At 27.1% G+C, this 19,239-nt stretch overlaps 1 protein-coding gene and 1 long non-coding RNA gene across 2 annotated transcripts; both read left to right on the plus strand.

Moving 5' to 3' along the window:
• Nucleotides 1-4,197: 4,197 nt before the first annotated feature.
• On the plus strand, nucleotides 4,198-11,559 carry LOC142325575 (vasotab-TY2-like). The gene is made up of 3 exons (XM_075367486.1): nucleotides 4,198-4,356; nucleotides 9,549-9,719; nucleotides 11,399-11,559. Exons 1-3 carry the CDS (start codon nucleotides 4,323-4,325, stop codon nucleotides 11,428-11,430), a joined length of 237 nt encoding a protein of 78 aa, XP_075223601.1. The 5' UTR covers nucleotides 4,198-4,322; the 3' UTR covers nucleotides 11,431-11,559.
• Nucleotides 11,560-13,035: 1,476 nt separating this feature from the next.
• Nucleotides 13,036-18,770, plus strand: LOC142325576 (uncharacterized). Its single transcript, XR_012756570.1, has 2 exons — nucleotides 13,036-14,761; nucleotides 17,511-18,770. It is a non-coding gene; the product is annotated as an uncharacterized LOC142325576 (long non-coding RNA).
• The last annotated feature ends 469 nt before the right edge of the window (nucleotides 18,771-19,239 follow it).

Genomic DNA, 19,239 nt, shown 5'->3' on the forward strand with positions numbered 1-19,239 from the left:
TTAATATTATTAATATCATATTATGTGTAATTATCAATTATGTAAACAAAGAATGAGTTATAACAAAGTAAAAACTGATTACAAAGTTTAATGTATAAGTGTACAGTTTGCAACTACAGTCTTTTGTATTAGTATTTCTAAATTAGTTTACATAACTTCATTTCATGTAAAATTAAAGCAAGTTACCATCATGATGTAAGCTGTTTATAACACTATCATTAACCCTAACAAGACAGACTGGATAAAAATAAAAATTAGACTCTCTATCTAAACGATAAATAATCATCATTTCTAAATCAAATAAACATCTTTGTAAAAAGGATGAACTTCAACCGCAATATACTTTAAAATTCTGATACTGTAAAGCATACCTTAAAAAAAATTCCATTTAAAAATTGTTTGAAAACAAGACAGAAATGAGTTAGAGATACATGAATATACCAGCCAGCTTCTTTTATCAATTAGATGGAAAAAACTTGATAGTATTTTTAACTCATTACCTTATTGTCAAATTTCTCTTTAGTCAATGTTGAAAAAGTAAACTCATTAAAGTAAAACAAAAGAATGGTAAATGTTTTATACACAATATTTAATTTGTTTTGATAAACTTTTAATTTACAGTAATAAATGTGAAACTTTTTTTTTACGAACAGATAGTTATGAAGCTATCACTTACAGTTTTAATTTTACGAAAATATTTAAATAATATTAAAAATACTCTATCGTCTTCCTGTAGTTCTCACTGAGTTGCCCAGATTAATAATATTCAAATAATTGTAAATTTTACAATTAACCAAGTGTAGAATATCACATTAAATTGTTATTTTTGCTGAAAAACTTTAATTTATCATTTTATTAATTTGGAGTTGTACATTTTGGGGCCAGTGTAATTTATGTGTATTGTTTAACTTCAACTGTAAATTTAAATATGATATATCTGTTATCATTTTTATTGATTATTGAATCTTATTAATTCTGATGAAAAAATAATAATATTTGAGTTCAACTAGTCATATAGAAATTAGTAAGACATGTAATAAGTTTAAAAATATTTAAATGTTGAATAAATTTTAATAATGTGTTGAATTATTTTCTCAAATTTTATATCAAAAGAAAACTAAATATAAAATTATACATATATATAAATATATATAATAAAAATAGAGCAAAAGAATTTTTTGTAATATGTGTATTATATTTGTAATGAAAATATTGTTTATAAACTATCTGATTGATAAAAATATTGTAAATATTTGTGTGCTAAAAATGTGCAGAAAAAACTTATTTAATGTTTTCAATTGGTTTTTAGTTATTTACTCCATACCTTCACACAAATGCTTCCTTTTAATGATTTTAGCGCACTAACATCAATTTTTTTCCATTTTCTTCTTCCTGCTGTAACTAGAGGAAGAATATTGTTCCTTCCACCAATCAGAGGTAGTATTATTTCTCTTGTGCAGTTGACAGATGTCATCTATCACAGATACAGCAATAAAAGTCTTTACAGAAACTTATTGAAGGAAAAACTGCAGATTAAAGTACTTGACATTAAATAAATATTATTAAATTTAAATGTATATGAATTTTTTTTTATGTTCTATTTTGTGACTGTCAGTAGTGAATGTAATCTGAAATTTAAATGTTTAAATGTATGTTAAAATGAGCTAAATTATAAAACAAAACTTTTATATCAAAACATTCTAAGTTGTCTTTGTGATAATTTTCAGTGAGAAATTGATGATTGAAGACATTTTAAAACAAAGGTTTTTAAAAACGTTCTATTTTCATTTTTGGTTTGGTTTTGTCACTTCAAAACTTGTAAGTTCTAGATATGTATTAATAGCCAGAGCTAAATATTATTAATTAAAACTACTTTATAATCTTAATTAGATTACAAAACTACTTTATAATAGTATTTATACTACTTTTACAGGCTACTTAATATTGAAAATAAAAATATAATTCTTAATTTAACATTTACAATAATTTTTGTTATTATTAAAGATCACAAGAAGTTATGCAGTAGCATGTTAAAAAATGGAAAAAGGAGAATAGCTTAGTAGCTTTTCCTTTTCTAGGTGGTTTGTTCAGTGTGATTAAGCTAGCATCTGAGAAGATGAAGAAGATGAATTGATTAATTTAATAGTTTGTGAAATAAAAAAGGCTATAAACATATGCTTTAGATTGAAGCAGAAGAAGAAAATATTTTTATACGGTTACTTGATTGAGGGTATGCTTGATTTTAATTTTATAAGCAGGTTAAGCCTTCAAGAATGTTTTTTAAGATAATTGATCTACTATTAATAAAATTTTGTGTATATGTAGTTTTAAGTTGTATGGTGTTTAACCAAGTTAGGGGCTGGTTACTCACATGTAAATAAATAAGAAACAGTTAAGTATGTGCATATATAAAAAAAATAATCTAGAGAAATCTAAATATGAATTCTAACATCATTAAAACTAATATAAAAAATAAATCAATTTAAGGAAGATTATAGGAATTTCATACACAAAAATGATTTGGTAAAACAATTATTTTTTTTAAATATTGGCATTTATTCCTAGGCTTAAAGGATTGATAAATCTTAGGTTTTATACTTTTAAATACAAATCGTAATATTTTAAAAAAAGAACTCATTTGCTTTCTACTATTAACCATTATCTTATAATTATTTTTTTTAATTTCAAATATACTAATATAATATAATGTTTATTGTTGTAATATAATGTTTATTACATTTTTAACTTCTTAAAGATAAAGTTGCCATCAATCTGATTTTAACTAGTTATCACTTTGTTTATGTAACTAAACAATATAGTGGTAGTGTTTCTGCCTTTCACCTACAGGTTCCAGGTTCAAGTCCCAGTCAGATAAGCAACTTTTCACGTGCTACAAAATGCTACAAAATTCATTTTCATTTATAAGTAACCGTTATTGAATTTCAATTAAAAACTAAAGTATTTCAGCTATATTGTAGAATATTCATTGCACATCTTTATTCCAACCTTATAAGTAGGGAAAAAAATCTATACATATATACTTATTACATATGTATTTTCTGTTCTAAATGCAACTTGTCCTGATTCATCAACATCCAGCAAATACTACTGAAGATAAATTGATGAAAATTTGTATAAATAGGTTCGTCTTACAGTGTAAATGCACACTAAGAAAGAATTTTTTTTAATTTTGAGTTTAAAGGGGGGTTAAAATGGAGTAACAGTGAAATTTACTATTTTTTTTTAATTTCTCTGTAACAAATTAAGATATCAACTTGATTTTTAGTGTGTAACCTTCATGTGAATATCTAAAATTTATTTATAGATTTTTTGAAATTCCGAATTTATAAAGGGTTACAGAAGATAAATATTAAAAATTAAAAACACTACTGCTAAAAAAACATTGCTCTTTAATATGGGATAATTACTAATATAGGATATAATTAGAGAGTGTGCGGTTACAATTTTTTATATAATATTTGTGTATAGTAAATATCTTTTTTAATTTATTTACACACACACATTCTAATTTAATTATAATTAAATAATAATTATATTAAATTAATTATTATCATATAATAATAATATATACATACATATACATGTTCACACATATTCAAAATTTGACCTTAAAAATGGTGAACAATGATTCCAAATTTTCCCCTTTTCCGACTATGCTAAACAAGTAATTATCCATAATTACTTGTTAAATTCAAAAATTAAAAAGTTAAAGAAGGAACAAATATAATTTTTAACCTTTGAGGACAATTTTTTAAGGATCAATAAAATTTTTCAAAAAATATCATTTTGCAATCGCTTAATTTTTGTGTTATCCATGGTGTAAATGGGTAATTAATTCATAGCCTCAACTTCTGTTTACTAAGAAGATAAAAAATCCCAACAGCAGTGAATTTAGCAGCTAATTTTCGCACATGTAGTAGAAATAAACTACTCTATTTGTATCAAACTCAAATTAGATTTAAACATTCGCATTGATTTTGCACAGTTGTATTCTTTATAAAAATAACAAATGATGATTCAGCTTCATAATGTGTGCAACACACATATAAAAATAATCATGCCTACATCTGCATACAGAACAATGATAAATTAACAAATGAGGTATATTACTGAATATTTAAAAGTGATTAATGGCTGAGACTTAATTTTTTCTTGGTATAATGTAAACATAATTTAACTCTCATTAGAAAAATTTCAGATATAAATTACACTGAAAATAGTAACTCTTGTCTTGGTATTGCACACTTAGTTTTTGGACAATACAGTATATAATTGTTACACATTTACTTTAATCAAAAAGTATGGAATTATTTAAATTATTATCTGTTTACATTAGTAAGTCAATGAAAAAAAAATTCTAATTTTATTTTATAATTTTTTAATAGGAATACATATACATTTTATTGTAGTTTTTAAATGTTTTTTTTTGTAATGTTTTTCCTTTACTTTTTACTTTTCTTTGTTTTCTTCTTTTAGGTTTTACTTTTCACTTGTACATGTTATATTTAAGAGGTAGGAGATTTAACAAAGAATTTTATCTTTTCTTTTGGATATCAAAATTAATATTTAAAGACCTGAAACAAAAAAAAGTAGTATTTTTTTTTTTTTAATTGAAAGCTGTTTTTAAAAGTCTACCTGTTTAAATTTGTACTCACAGATGCTTTACTTATGCTTACCCACAAAACTTTATTACTAATTATATCGGCTCATTTTTTATTTTTTGCTCCCATTTCTAACAATATTGAGATTATTATTAAACTGTTGAATTGTATAATAATTTTCTCATTTATAACTCATGCACTTATAACTCATAATAATTAATTCAATAAATTTAAGACATTTGTAAGTTTTATTACACTGGTTAATGTTCATTTCCTTCTGATACCTCTGATAATGTTAAAGAGGGACTAGGCATTAACCTATAGATATTCCACATATAAATGTTTATTGATGAAATAAAAATGTAATAAATGTTCTAATAAAACATTAATAAGTATAATGTTTATTTAATTAATTTAATTATAACATTTTGTTAATTGTAATGAGAAATTTGCACACAACTTTTAACAAGGATAAATAAATAGAAGAAAAACCGTTCATAATTCTACAGTATCAAAATGAATACAAAAAGAGTGATTGATCTGAAGAGTCTTGCTGATTTTGTAAATCAAATATGTTTGTATAAAATATAGGTGAAAAGGAAATTTAAAAAAAAATTATATATGATTTTGTACATTCAAATACGACTTTAGGCAAATGATAAATTTATTCTTCTCACCATGAAATATTTATTATTCTTTTTTATTACCATCTGATGTCAGTTCTTTTTTAGAAGCATCAGGATGGTAGTAAATGCAATTTATAATCTTGCCCAGGAATTATTTTTTTTTTAACCTCCGGATCCACCGTCAGGCATTCTTCTAAGGATGAGATGAATGATTTGTAGCATGTGTGAAAATGCCATGTCTGACCGGGATTTGAACTCTGAAAGGCCAAGATGCTACCACTCGTGCTATGGAGGCCCAGGACTTAAAAATATTATGCTTCATCTTAAAACTTTGATAATTCCTTCTAAATATATTTCTTTTGATAAAGTTAATTTATAGCTTAGTAGAAGTAAATTAATGTTTTTATTTATTTTGTTAATCTATAATATTTTAATATTAACAACAGTTATGAGATTAAAACCAAGCTCTATGAACTCCTACACACACAACATCTACTACATACTATTGTATGATTGTGATCAATAAAAGGTTTAAAAAATTTGATTAAAAACAATTTATTGACAAAAATAATCTTTATCAGTATATTTTATTGCTTAGGATTTGCCTATGAATAAGATTTTGTTATCTTAATTAATCCTTCCAGTATATCAGAGATTAACCCTACTTAATTGCACATCAACATGAGTATAATTAATTTAATGATATAGCTACTATGGGTAGATAATTATAAGTAGTACCTTTTAAAAACAACTTTCTTATTCACAACAGAAAAAAAATTGTTGGCTTTGAATCTTTAAAAAAAAAATTATAAAATCAAAAAATGATATAATAAAAATTCTGATGAAATTACAAATATAGTAATTTAAAATAGATACAGTATTCATTTTGACTTGAAAGCAAAAAATACTGTTTACAGAAATTTTATGTAAACATTTACCCCAGATATCAAGGTATCTCAAACCTTTAATACATTTAAAATTTTTATTTCAAAGCATAAAAAGAGAGAGAGAGGCAAGTATTTAATGAAGTTAATCTTTTATCTTCCATTTCCTGAAGTTTGTTGCACTTTACAAGAAACTTATGAACAAAAATTCCCACTCTAAATAAATAAACTATATTTATACTATATAAGTAATATAATCTAGTAGTTTACACCCAGATAATTAGAAAACACCCAAATTATTAAAGGAACTATAAGATCCAGCATTGCAACTAATCACAGTGCAACGTTTAAATATAATTTATTTGAAAACTTATTCTTTAGATTATTCTGATGTGTTTAAAATATAAACACATGAAATGTGTTAAACCAAATACATGAAGATTAATAAATTTAACAAATAATTCACAATTCAGAAGGCATTAATGGAAATTATTCATGTATATGAGTGTGCAACGTATACATATTTATGTATACATTGAGCAGAATACAGAAAATTCACAGTATTTATATTTAAAAAAATTTAATTAGTATTATTTAAATATTCACAAAGTAATATTTTTTTTTTTGTAAAATAGAATCTTTTGATTGTATTTTAAACAAGCTACGGAAATATTATTTAAATGGTTTGGTAATTTATTAAAAATGGCTGTAGAAGCATGAAAGCACTTTCTCAAAGGCCAAAGTGTTGCATTACAAAAAAAAAAACAGTCCTTTTGTCTTGATGTGGTAGAGGGGGATTATTATTTTTTAAGAATAAGTGACCATTATCTTAGTAAAGTTTCCAAATTCATAAAAATAAACATATGGATAAATTAATTTTTTTTTTTCTAACTAATGGTCTATTTAAATTATATACAACATCATCGAAAAATATTACAGCAGTAAAAAAAATCATATCTCCAATGAGTAATTGAAATAAAGTAATTATTGGAGCTACAAAATAATTGGGATATCATTATTACTTACTTATTATTATTGTTATTATTATTATTATTATTATTATTATTATTATTATTATTATACTTATTATTTAGTCATGACAGTCCATGACCCTTAGTCGATGTACACAATGGCACAACACCTCTGAGCCACTGTCAGTCAGTGCATTGGTGATAGTTCAGCAAAAAGCACAGTGCAATTTGTGGTAAGCAAAGTATAAGTCAGTTATAATTGTTCAACAGACTTTCTGGACTGTTTATGGCAATGATCTCATGCAAACATGAGATGGCTCGTACCACCACCTCATGCAAACAGCATAGGTTGGTGGTACAAGCAGTTTAAGGAATCTGGCAATATGGAAGTGAAAAAGTCCCCTGGATGGCTCAAAATGAGTGATGAAGCAGTTTAGCGGATACGCTGAAGTTGTTTAAGAAGCTCTAAAAATCAAATTGAACAAAGTTCAATTAAGTACATTGCTGTGAATCCACCAGGTTGGTCTAGTGGTGAAATCATCATCACAAATCTGCTGATTTCGAAATTGAGAGTTCTAAGGTTCAAATCCTAGTAAAGGCAGTTACTTTTATACGGATTTGAATACTAGAGCGTCGATAACGATGTTCTTTAGTGGTTGGGTTCAATTAACCACACATCTCAGGAATGGTCAATCTCAGACTGTACAAGACTACACTTCATTTACATTCATACATATTATCCTCTGAAGTAATACCTTATGGTGATTCTGTAGGCTAAACAGAAAAAGAAAGTACGTTGCTTTAATGTTTCAACAAGATGGTGCACCCCCACACTTTAACCTAGGTGTTCGACATGCTCTCAATGAAATATTCCCTAATTTTTGGATAGATAGGACTGATAGACTGGATAGATAGATACCCTTAGACTTTTTTCTGTGGGATACATTAAAAACATTGTCTACGGTGAAAAAATAAGGGTTGTACAACATTTAAGACAATGGATCACCACTACTACTATTGCCACAGTTACACGTGCAATAGGCAGGTGTTACATTCAGCGAACCTAGGCAGAAGTTGATTACCTTCTTTCTTTTTCCTGCTTAGCCTCTGGTAATTACTGTTCAGATAATACTTCAGAGGATGATATGTACGAGTGTAAATGAAGTGTAGTCTTGTACAGTCTCACTTCGACCACTCCTGAGATGTATGGTTAATTGAAACCCAACCACCAAAGAACACCGGTATCCATGATCTAGTATTCAAATTCGCATAAAAATAACTGCCTTTTATATCTTAAAAATTAATCCTGGTTTTATCAAAGCCCAAGAAATAATTTTATACTTCAGATGAAAGTAAATGTAAGCAGAATAAGTATTTAATAATGAAGACAAACTCAACATTTTGTTAAAATTCTTTAAAGTAAAATGGTTTGCTTTTGTTATAAATGAAATCAATCTGATCATCCCTCAGAGAATTTGTCATCTAATAAAACATTCAGAAATTTCATTTTATGTCAAACAGAAATACTACTATTATCAAAACTGGAAATTCTGTCTCATGATTAAAAATGTTATGTCTACCTGAAAACCACAATACTTTGCACAATGCAAAGATAAAACGATTGGGTTTTATCTATGTATCTACTGAATTCTATTACTTTAAAAACATTTAAACATTATTCACCCTTGTTGATAAACAAAATGAAGTTAAACAATTCCTCGTTACCTGAATAAAATGAATGAAGAATACGGTAACATAGTCAATTTTAATTGAAATTATGTATAAGCAAACGAAAACAAATGAAAAAAACCTTAAATCTTTTTAAGTTAAGACAAATTCAATACACTGGTTTCTTGAACAACTATAATAAAACCATGCAGTTTCCTTTTGCATCAATGACTATTAGTTGTTAGTATAGCATAGCTAAATACCTTATCAGTCAGAATCTCGTAAAGATAATGTTACTATCTATTTACAGAATACTTCACCATGACTATCCAAAGACAAGACAAAATTTTTTGCTTGAATGTAATTAAAATTAAAAAATCTATAGAAAAAAATTAAAAATTATAGGGAATGATTTTTTATTGTTTTAAACTGTAGAAATTCAGAATAAAATAGAAAAGTAAAAAAAAATTAAATAATTTTTTTTGTAACTGTGGCAAAATTTTGTTATATATTTAATAATTATATATAAATTTAATAATTATTTTCTATAAAAATTTTGTTTTTAACATCATCAGACATGCATTCTTACTTATTCTTGATCAAGTTAGATTTAAGTTAGATGAAAATTAACAAGGTAGTCTCAATAAACTACAACAACCTATTTAATTTTTTTTTTTTTTTTATTAAGCAAATGATTTCTGCAAATTCATATGTATGATGAGTATATTCATATAAATAAACTTTTTTTAAGCATGATTGTGAATCTTCTGTTCATAGCCATTTTATTCATAACATTTGCTGTTCCGACTCATGCTGAATCAGAAAATAATTGCCCAAGTTTTTGTACTACTGATTACTCACCACTTTGTGCAAAAGATTCGTTAGGAAATGTGAGAAAATTTAGTAACTCTTGTTCTATGGAAAAGAATAACTGTAACTTTCAAACAGGTGAAGCATAACATTTTATAATTTAGTATTGTTAGGATTTATTCTTAAGTTTTTTTAAAATAAAATATAAATGTGCATTCTATTTTAGTAGAGAAAAGTTAATTACAATCTCTATTCTTTATAACTTAATTATCCATAAAACTTTGAACGTCTCAGCAGTAGCATTATTAAATTTGATGTAAGAATAATTGCCAATAACTGAAGCAACATTCAATAAATCAATTCTTGTGAATCACCTACATCAAACAACTCTGGAGACAGAACCACTGCTTGTAATTAGCATTTATTAGTGATTAAAAACCATAGTAGTTAATATAACTTAAAATCAACAAAATAAGTGCATAAAATTTAATAAATTGGACATTATGAATTTATATTATTCAATAATAGTATATTTGAACTACAATTTTTTTTATTGTTGGGTAATAAAAACAATAATTATTTTTTGTTGGTAAATTTATGGTAAATCATTAAGGTTTGTAAATGAAACGTAGTTGGCATTGATAAATTTTTTTTATTAAGTAACTGTTCAGCTAAAGTAGTATTCATCTTCTTTTGCATCTAATTGTTTTACCCTAACACAATTTTCAAACGCATTCCTCAGATTTACGTTTCAAATGTCTTACTTTTCTATCTTTTTTAAACTTGTTCCTTTTCTTGTTCTTATATCTAAGGCCTTTTTTTTAGTTTTTTTTATGTTTACAGTTATTCCATACTCCTCACACTTCTTTTCTAAGTCCTATTGTATTACAGTTGGTTTTTCTTAACTTTCAAATGGTAACATCATGCCTTGGTGAAATGGATGTATTCAATTCTTCTTCTCCAAATAGATCCTATCCTTTTTCCATTCAAACAATCAGTGAAATTTTATTGAGACTGGTTCTGAACAATACTACAGTAGATGAAAAGGAATGGGTCTGATAGTAGCTTCTACTCAATTCACATTCCAAATTAATTTCTCTTATTGTCTTGTCTAGAAAAACTTCTTTATGAATTTTTTTTCTACCAATCTAAACTTTTCCCAATGAGAATTTCCACAATCTTAATCTACTTCACTCTGTCAAATGCCTTTTCAATATCTACAAAAACAACATATATTTCTTTCCCATTGTCCATAACTCTTCCTCCTGTCACCCTTAGTAAACTAATGAGATCCCTAGTACCCGTTTACAAATTTCCAAATTATTTCAAATTATACCAAGTAAACTGCCATCTCTCCAAACAGTTTACTATTCAATGATCTAAGCAATATTTTAGCAGGATGAGGTGAGTGAATAGTCCTGCATTATTCACATTTTACTTTTCTTTTTTTGATCAGAATTATCACATTTGAGAGAAGTAATAAATAGTTAATTTAAAACACTGCTAGAAGCATCAGTAGACGGGAATGCAAAAAAGGGAGTCAAGAAAATTATAAAAATTATAAATAATTTATAATAAGGAAACGGTAGCTATAAGGAATTCAAACATTAACTGGAAAACTAGGAGAACAGACAGACGTGGTATAAGAAACCTGCCTCAAAGCAGATGGGTATATGGTGATGAATAATTTTTTACAAGGGTACTGACTACAACAGTACTGTACTTATCAAATTAATATTAATTTTTTTTTAAGTTTTACTTTTCAAATGTTTATGGTGTGTTAAGAGTATATAATATTAATTTGACATTTTTTTCAGACTATGAAAAAATTCATGATGGGGAATGCTGAAATTGAAGAGAATTATTTAAATAAATTACAATAAATTAACAATTTTACTGTATTTCTTATTTAAATTTTATGTTGAATATTAATTATAATTAATGAAGTTCAATATTCATTAAACATATTTTAACTAACTGTGCCATCAAATTTCTGAAACTTAATGGTTTCTTAGCATTCTTCACTTTCCAGTTCCCTTTGTATTTCTTAAGTAGTAGTTCCATATTTGAGTGGTGTAATTTTTACAGATATTGCATAAAAAATAGTCCCAGTAAAAGAATCAAGAATTCTTGTTTAAAACTTTCCTAAAATCTTTTAAGTAATATCTTTTACTCTTGTACTATTCAACGTTGATTGTTTTGCGTACATTTTTCATATCAATTGTGTATATTTTATTCTAAATAATTTATATAAAACCAGACAAATGAACTAATTTGTTTTTAAATGTAGCAAATATCTTTCATTCCCTTAAAATTTGTTTTTTAAATGTTCAAATTAGTTTGGATCACAGTCTAAACTAGTGCTGTCCATAGTAAAAATGATTAGTAAATGTATAGTAAAAATGATTCATGAAAAACTGAATGTGTTGAGCACCCTAAAAAAAGTCAAATTATGAAATAAATAGTAGAAGAAAACAGAATATATAATGGCAAAGAATTTACTGTAATAGAGATATTGACCATAATAAAGAAATGATAATAAAAATACTTATTCAAACAAATTCTTATTTGAATAGATCCAGATTTAATTTTTATGCACAATTATTTTTCTGACATGAATTTAAATATTTCTTGTTGTTAATTAGTCTAAGATCAGAATCATAGACAGTAACTGTTTCTACCTCGTCAAACTAATCTCTCACATCAGAAGACAAGCACAAATTACAACAAACAGATAATATCTCTCAAGATACAAGTCATACGGGTTAATTGACAGCCTTCATCAGTACCTAGATCCAATTTAATCTTAATAAGATATCCACCAATTTAAAAGAACCAAGACAGACTTTGTATTCACTTATAGTTAGTAGAAATTAAAAATCAACAAAAAATAAAACCTCAGCAGAATTAGATTTTTATTTTGAGACCAAGATACATCACTTTTCAATATAACCTAAATTGTAACTGTCAAAATGTAAAAGCCTCATTAAGATCATATGAGATGTGAAACTAATATTAAATATGAATCGATGGTCCAGTTGTCAGATTGCACCTTAGAGGAGCAGAGTGTAATTACACTGACAAACATAATTTTTGTTTCCTAACATGTGATACATGATTTTAATCTGTTCTTTATACTGAAAATTAATATGAACTAGAATCTTTCTATCACCCACAATGTTTGAAAAATTTTTTAATTTTAATTAAAGGATTTTTTCATTTTTCAACGTATAGTTAGCATTTTAAGCTCCTATATTGTATTTTGTTACTCATTTTTTATTGTTTAACTTTGTTAACATAATTTGTAAGCTATAAATAAAAAATACTGGACAAAGCATTAAATCATATCATAGTCATATATTATGACATCATATCTAATACTGAAGAGTGAGCCTTCATGGACAAGATTAATCATGTCTGTGCAGGTTAAAACATGTAGCTGAAAACACAGCTGTGTTGTTTGTATTAAGCACTCTGGATTTAGGAATGAATTAATTTTGTTCAGTCTTAAGTTTGTTAACAGTGCAGTGTCATATGCCCCGAAATAGTGTAAATGATGTGGATGCCTTTTGTTATGTATTTGGTGAGTTTATCGTAAAACCAAATAGAAAAAACATTACACCTTTAATTAAAAAAGCATATCATTTGTACTTTCAGTGTAAAAGTGGTGATCAGGATAAGATATGGGCTCCTCATATAGTATGCACTAATTGTTCTGTGTATTTAAGAGGACAGCTGAAAGTTACACAGAAGGCTTGCCACTTGGTGTACCTATGGTTTGGCGTGAACCACAGGATCATGTAACAGATTGTTGCTTTTGTTTAACAAGTGTGCCTGGAATTTCTAAAAAATCGAAACATACTGTAAAATATCCCTCATTGCAATCTGCAATCAGGTCTGTACCTCACAGTGAAATTATTCCAGTTGCTGAGCCACCTGTGAATGTATCAAAAACAGTGATGAAGAACCAGGCAGAACTGAAGAAGACAACAATGATTTTTATTTTGAATTACCTTCCAATAAGCCACATCATATATCATAAAGTGAATTAAATGACTTTATTAGGGATTTAAATTTAACAAAAAATCAAACTGAACTGTTAGGATCAAGACTGCAAGGTTGGAATTTACTTCAAAAAAATTAAAAAAATTTTGGGCTTTCAAAGCTGACAAAAAGAACTTTCTCACTACTTTATTGATGAAAATAATTTGGTTTATTTCTCAAATATTGATGACCTTATGTTGCACTTTGGACAAGTTCGTAAACCTGAAGACTGGGGCCTTTTCATAGATTCGTCCAAGTATAGTTTAAAAGTGGTTCTACACCCAACGGTAACAAATATCCTTTAATACCAATCGCTTATGGTATTAATTTGAAAGAGACATACGATGTGATGGAAGACATTCTTGAAAAAATAAATTATAAAAACCATAGTTGGAATGTATGTGGTGATTTGAAAGCTATAGCTATTTTGTTAGGCATGCAGTTAGGCTATACTAAGTACACATGTTTTCTTTGCAAATGGGACAGCAAGCTAGGGATAAACATTATGTTACCAAAGAGACAACTTAACTCCAAATGGGAAAAATATTATTCACGAGCCCTTAGTTGAACCCAAAAAAATATTATTCCTCGTCTCCATATCAAGCTAGGACTAATGAAAAATTTTGTAAAAGCAATGAAGAGGGATAGTCCTGGATTTTTGTACATCAGACAGAAATTTCCAAATATAAGTGAAGGAAAAATTAAAGAAGGAATATTTGTTGGTCCTCAAATAAGAGAGTTAGTCAATGAAGATGTATTTAACTTAATGCTAAATAATGTAAATGTGCAGCTTGAGCTTCATTTAAAGTTGTTTTCAAAAGTTTTCTCAGCAAACAAAAATCTGACAATTACCACGATATTGTTAATCAACTTCTTACTTCATACAGAGCTAAGAGAGATAATATGTCTTTGAAAATACATTTCCTTCACTCACATCTGGATTTTTTCCTGGACAACCTCGGAGATGTAAGTGACAAACACAGTGAACGTTTCCACAAAGACATTTCGGTGATGGAAAGCCGCTATAAAGAAAAACTGAATACTAACATGCTAGTCGATAATTGTTGGACATTAATTCGGGATGTGCCTGAGGCTATTTATAAAAGAAAATCATCAACGAAATCATTCTAACACAGGTATGGCCATGCAAAATTATAAATTTTACATTTTTTAACTATATTTTTCCTTAATTTTTTTTTAAGCATAATTTATTTAAAACTAAGGGTGATAGAAAAATTGTATTTACAGATCTGTAATGTGCGCAAAAAAAACAATTCAAGAAATGGAATCACATTTAGAGAAACGTTAAAAAAATTTTTCTTGTCTTCAGTGTTATTTGTTTTTTATATCTGAAGGCATAAAACCTGATGATAAATTTACTGAATGAATGCTCAGTATGTTGTAAATGGCGTGAACAACAGAAGTTTCTAAAGTTGGGTAGAAAAACTTAAAAAAAGTAGTCAAAAAAGTGTTGATATAGCACATCTCAGAAGGCCAGTATAGAAGTCAACAGAAATTTTGAACAAATCATTCTCAATAATCAGAGTTATTGTGAAAGAAATAATGCAAAAATAAATCATTAGAGTTGGTACAATCCACAAGATTGCCCATGCTAATCTTTTATTTTGTTAAGAAATGTGCTCACTGAATATCAAAAATTCTGACAGAAGCACACAAAACATCAAGATTACATATCTTAAACTTCTTAAATCATGATTTGATATGGCAAGGCATTTCTTGTCAAATATTGACCACTGATGACACATGGATACACCATTATGAACCAGAATCGAAAAATTATAGTAAGATTGAAACATAGCAACTCCAGTGAAAAATTAAATAAAAAAGCAGCCTTCCTCTGGTAAAACAATGCTTGCTATAGTTTGGAATGAAGGATTCTATTATTTGCCATTATTTGAAATATCAACATACTCTCATACAGTCAATTATTCATAGTTGTAGGAAAGAGATTTGAAACTGATTAACATTAAACTATGTACTGTTGAGAAAGGAGTGATTGTTCAACATGACAACGCTCTTAAACAGTTTGATGATTGATGAAATTGTAAATCTTTGTGAGAACTCTTGCGAACCCACTGACAGCCCTTCGATATTCAGTGAAACTCATAACCATAAAAATTAAGGAAATGATTTTTTGCATGAGTTTTGACTTATCAAAATAGCAGGCTGAACTTCTTGGTTCTGGTATGCAAGAGTGGAATATGTTGGCAGATGGAGTAAGCATTACGTGTTTCATAAAATGAAATGCTGCTTTCTCAATGTTTTATAAAATGGAGGGTTTTTTGTATGTTTTGACATTGATGGATTGTGACTAAATTAGAAATAGAACCATAAATATTATGCCTTTTCATTGATTTATCGAAAATAGCCTAAAAGCTGTTTTACTTCACAAAGGAGACAAAAAACCATATACAAGTTTTGATCAAGAGTAACGAGAATTTTTAATTTTTTTGAAAGCAGTCATACTTAAACAATCTTCAATGTTTATCCTGTTCCCTTCAAGTTAGTCCTCCTGTGATATACACTTAATGCCAAGTAATTAATAATAATAATAATAATTTCCAGTTTCAGATACACTGGTGAAATGCCACTTTAGGTATCGCCTTGAGCTTGGCTTACTGTCTTATCTTTATCTCATCTATTGCTGAAAAAATGTCCCTTAGTGTCTTTTTTAAGTTTGGGAAATAAGATCACAGGGAGCCATGTCTGGGGAATTGGGTGGTTGTGACATCACAATGGTGTTATGTTTCACCAAAAAGTCTTGGATAAGTAAAGCAGTGTTTGCCAGTGCATTGTTGTGGTGGAAAATCCACAAGTTGTTTCTCCGCAGTTCAGATTGATTTCGCAGGATTGCCTCACACAAATTGTGTAAAAATTCTAGGTATTATTCCTTTTTGATAGTATGACTTTGCAGTAAGAACTCGTGATGAATAATTCCATTGTGGTCAAGAAAAATGGTTAAAAGGACTATCACATTTTGACTGGACTTGAAATGCTTTTTTTGATTTTGGCTTCTCAGAAAATTTCCATTGTCACAAGTAAGCCTTAATCTCAACATCATATCTACACCCATGTTTCATCAAGTTATGTTGTATTTGAGCAGGTCTGGTTGTCAGCGATGTCAGTAACATTTGTTCAGCAGTGGTTATGTGATGGTGTTTTGTTTGAAAATTTATGAATTTTTTTTCTACCAATCTAAACTTTTTCCAATGAGAATTTCCACAAGCTTAATCTACTTCACTCTGTCAAATGCCTTTTCAATATCTGCAAAAACAACATATATTTCTTTCCCATTGTCCATAACTCTTCCTACTGTCACCCTTAGTAAACTAATGAGATCCCTAGTACCCGTTTACAAATTTCCAAATTATTTCAAATTATACCAAGTAAACTGCCATCTCTCCAAACAGTTTACTATTCAATGATCTAAGCAATATTTTAGCAGGATGAGGTGAGTGAATAGTCCTGCATTATTCACATTTTACTTTTCTTTTTTTGATCAGAATTATCACATTTGAGAGAAGTAATAAATAGTTAATTTAAAACACTGCTAGAAGCATCAGTAGACGGGAATGCAAAAAAGGGAGTCAAGAAAATTATAAAAATTATAAATAATTTATAATAAGGAAACGGTAGCTATAAGGAATTCAAACATTAACTGTAAAACTAGGAGAACAGACAGATGTGGTATAAGAAACCTGCCTCAAAGCAGATGGGTATATGGTGATGAATAATTTTTTACAAGGGTACTGACTACAACAGTACTGTACTTATCAAATTAATATTAATTTTTTTTTAAGTTTTACTTTTCAAATGTTTATGGTGTGTTAAGAGTATATAATATTAATTTGACATTTTTTTCAGACTATGAAAAAATTCATGATGGGGAATGCTGAAATTGAAGAGAATTATTTAAATAAATTACAATAAATTAACAATTTTACTGTATTTCTTATTTAAATTTTATGTTGAATATTAATTATAATTAATGAAGTTCAATATTCATTAAACATATTTTAACTAACTGTGCCATCAAATTTCTGAAACTTAATGGTTTCTTAGCATTCTTCACTTTCCAGTTCCCTTTGTATTTCTTAAGTAGTAGTTCCATATTTGAGTGGTGTAATTTTTACAGATATTGCATAAAAAATAGTCCCAGTAAAAGAATCAAGAATTCTTGTTTAAAACTTTCCTAAAATCTTTAAGTAATATCTTTTACTCTTGTACTATTCAACGTTGATTGTTTTGCGTACATTTTTCATATCAATTGTGTATATTTTATTCTAAATAATTTATATAAAACCAGACAAATGAACTAATTTGTTTTTAAATGTAGCAAATATCTTTCATTCCCTTAAAATTTGTTTTTTAAATGTTCAAATTAGTTTGGATCACAGTCTAAACTAGTGCTGTCCATAGTAAAAATGATTAGTAAATGTATAGTAAAAATGATTCATGAAAAACTGAATGTGTTGAGCATCCTACAATATTATGCAATGGACAATGATAATCATTGACTGTTGTTCAGGTTTTAATAATGGTTCACCTGAGTAATTTTTGAACTATTGAAAAATTATATAAAACTATATTTCTAAATTTTTTACTGGTAGGTTTAAATTTTATCCCAAAATTGAAATTTGATAATTAAAAATGTTTATATTATAGGTAATATTTTATACATTATATGTACGAGACATATTTTTATGTATTTCAAATAAATTTGTAAGAAATATTTCTGTGATGGTTGTTGAAAAAAATAAATACAATGTCACTCTTCCAAAACTTTATTTTTCTTAATGAATATAATGATTAATATTTTTATATAACTCGTTTAACTATGATTAAAAATATACATAATGAAATTATTTTATATACTAATAAATAGTAGAATTGTAGAAATAGTTGGTGAATAAAAACAAAAGGTAATTTTATGTGTTGAAATTTTTTTTTTAATACAGGACACCTATTTGTTTAGATTATTATTATTGTTATATTTAAGAATGTTGATATAACAGATTTATGAAATCAGTTGGCATTATATTTAATGTGTTTGTTGTGATATGTATGTTGTTGTCAAATAAAAAAGAAATTACATTTTTTCTGTTTTTTACAATTTATCATTTATATTGAGTGTTTACACTTGTTTTATATTTATTTAAAATTACCTGTGATCGTAACTGCATGTATGTGTTCTTTCAAAGAGAAATCTTATTACAAGATTGTGAAAAGATAAATTTTGACAGTAATATGATTAAGTTTGTGTGTAATTTGAAATTATTACCAGTTAATTGATATGCATTTAAAACTATCAAATCAAGATTTCAAGTCATTTACATTTCAAGATCTCTAGGCCACCATTTTGGGTTTTTCTTGTACAATAAGTTGTAACTAACTGATATTTTTTTTCATCGATAAACAAACCAGACTATTTAGAAGTTATTTTATTTTATAAAGTATCTAGTTAAAAATGACAGGTACATCAGGGAAAGTCATGTAATACTTACCAGCTTTTATGATATTCTGTCAAGTCTTCAGAAATCATTGTTGAATTTGAACTGGTCAGCGGTTTTTATCATCCTTGGTTCATGAAGTA

This window comes from Lycorma delicatula, chromosome 5 (assembly GCF_047948215.1).
Source record: "Lycorma delicatula isolate Av1 chromosome 5, ASM4794821v1, whole genome shotgun sequence".
Classification (NCBI taxonomy): Eukaryota; Metazoa; Arthropoda; class Insecta; order Hemiptera; family Fulgoridae; genus Lycorma; species Lycorma delicatula.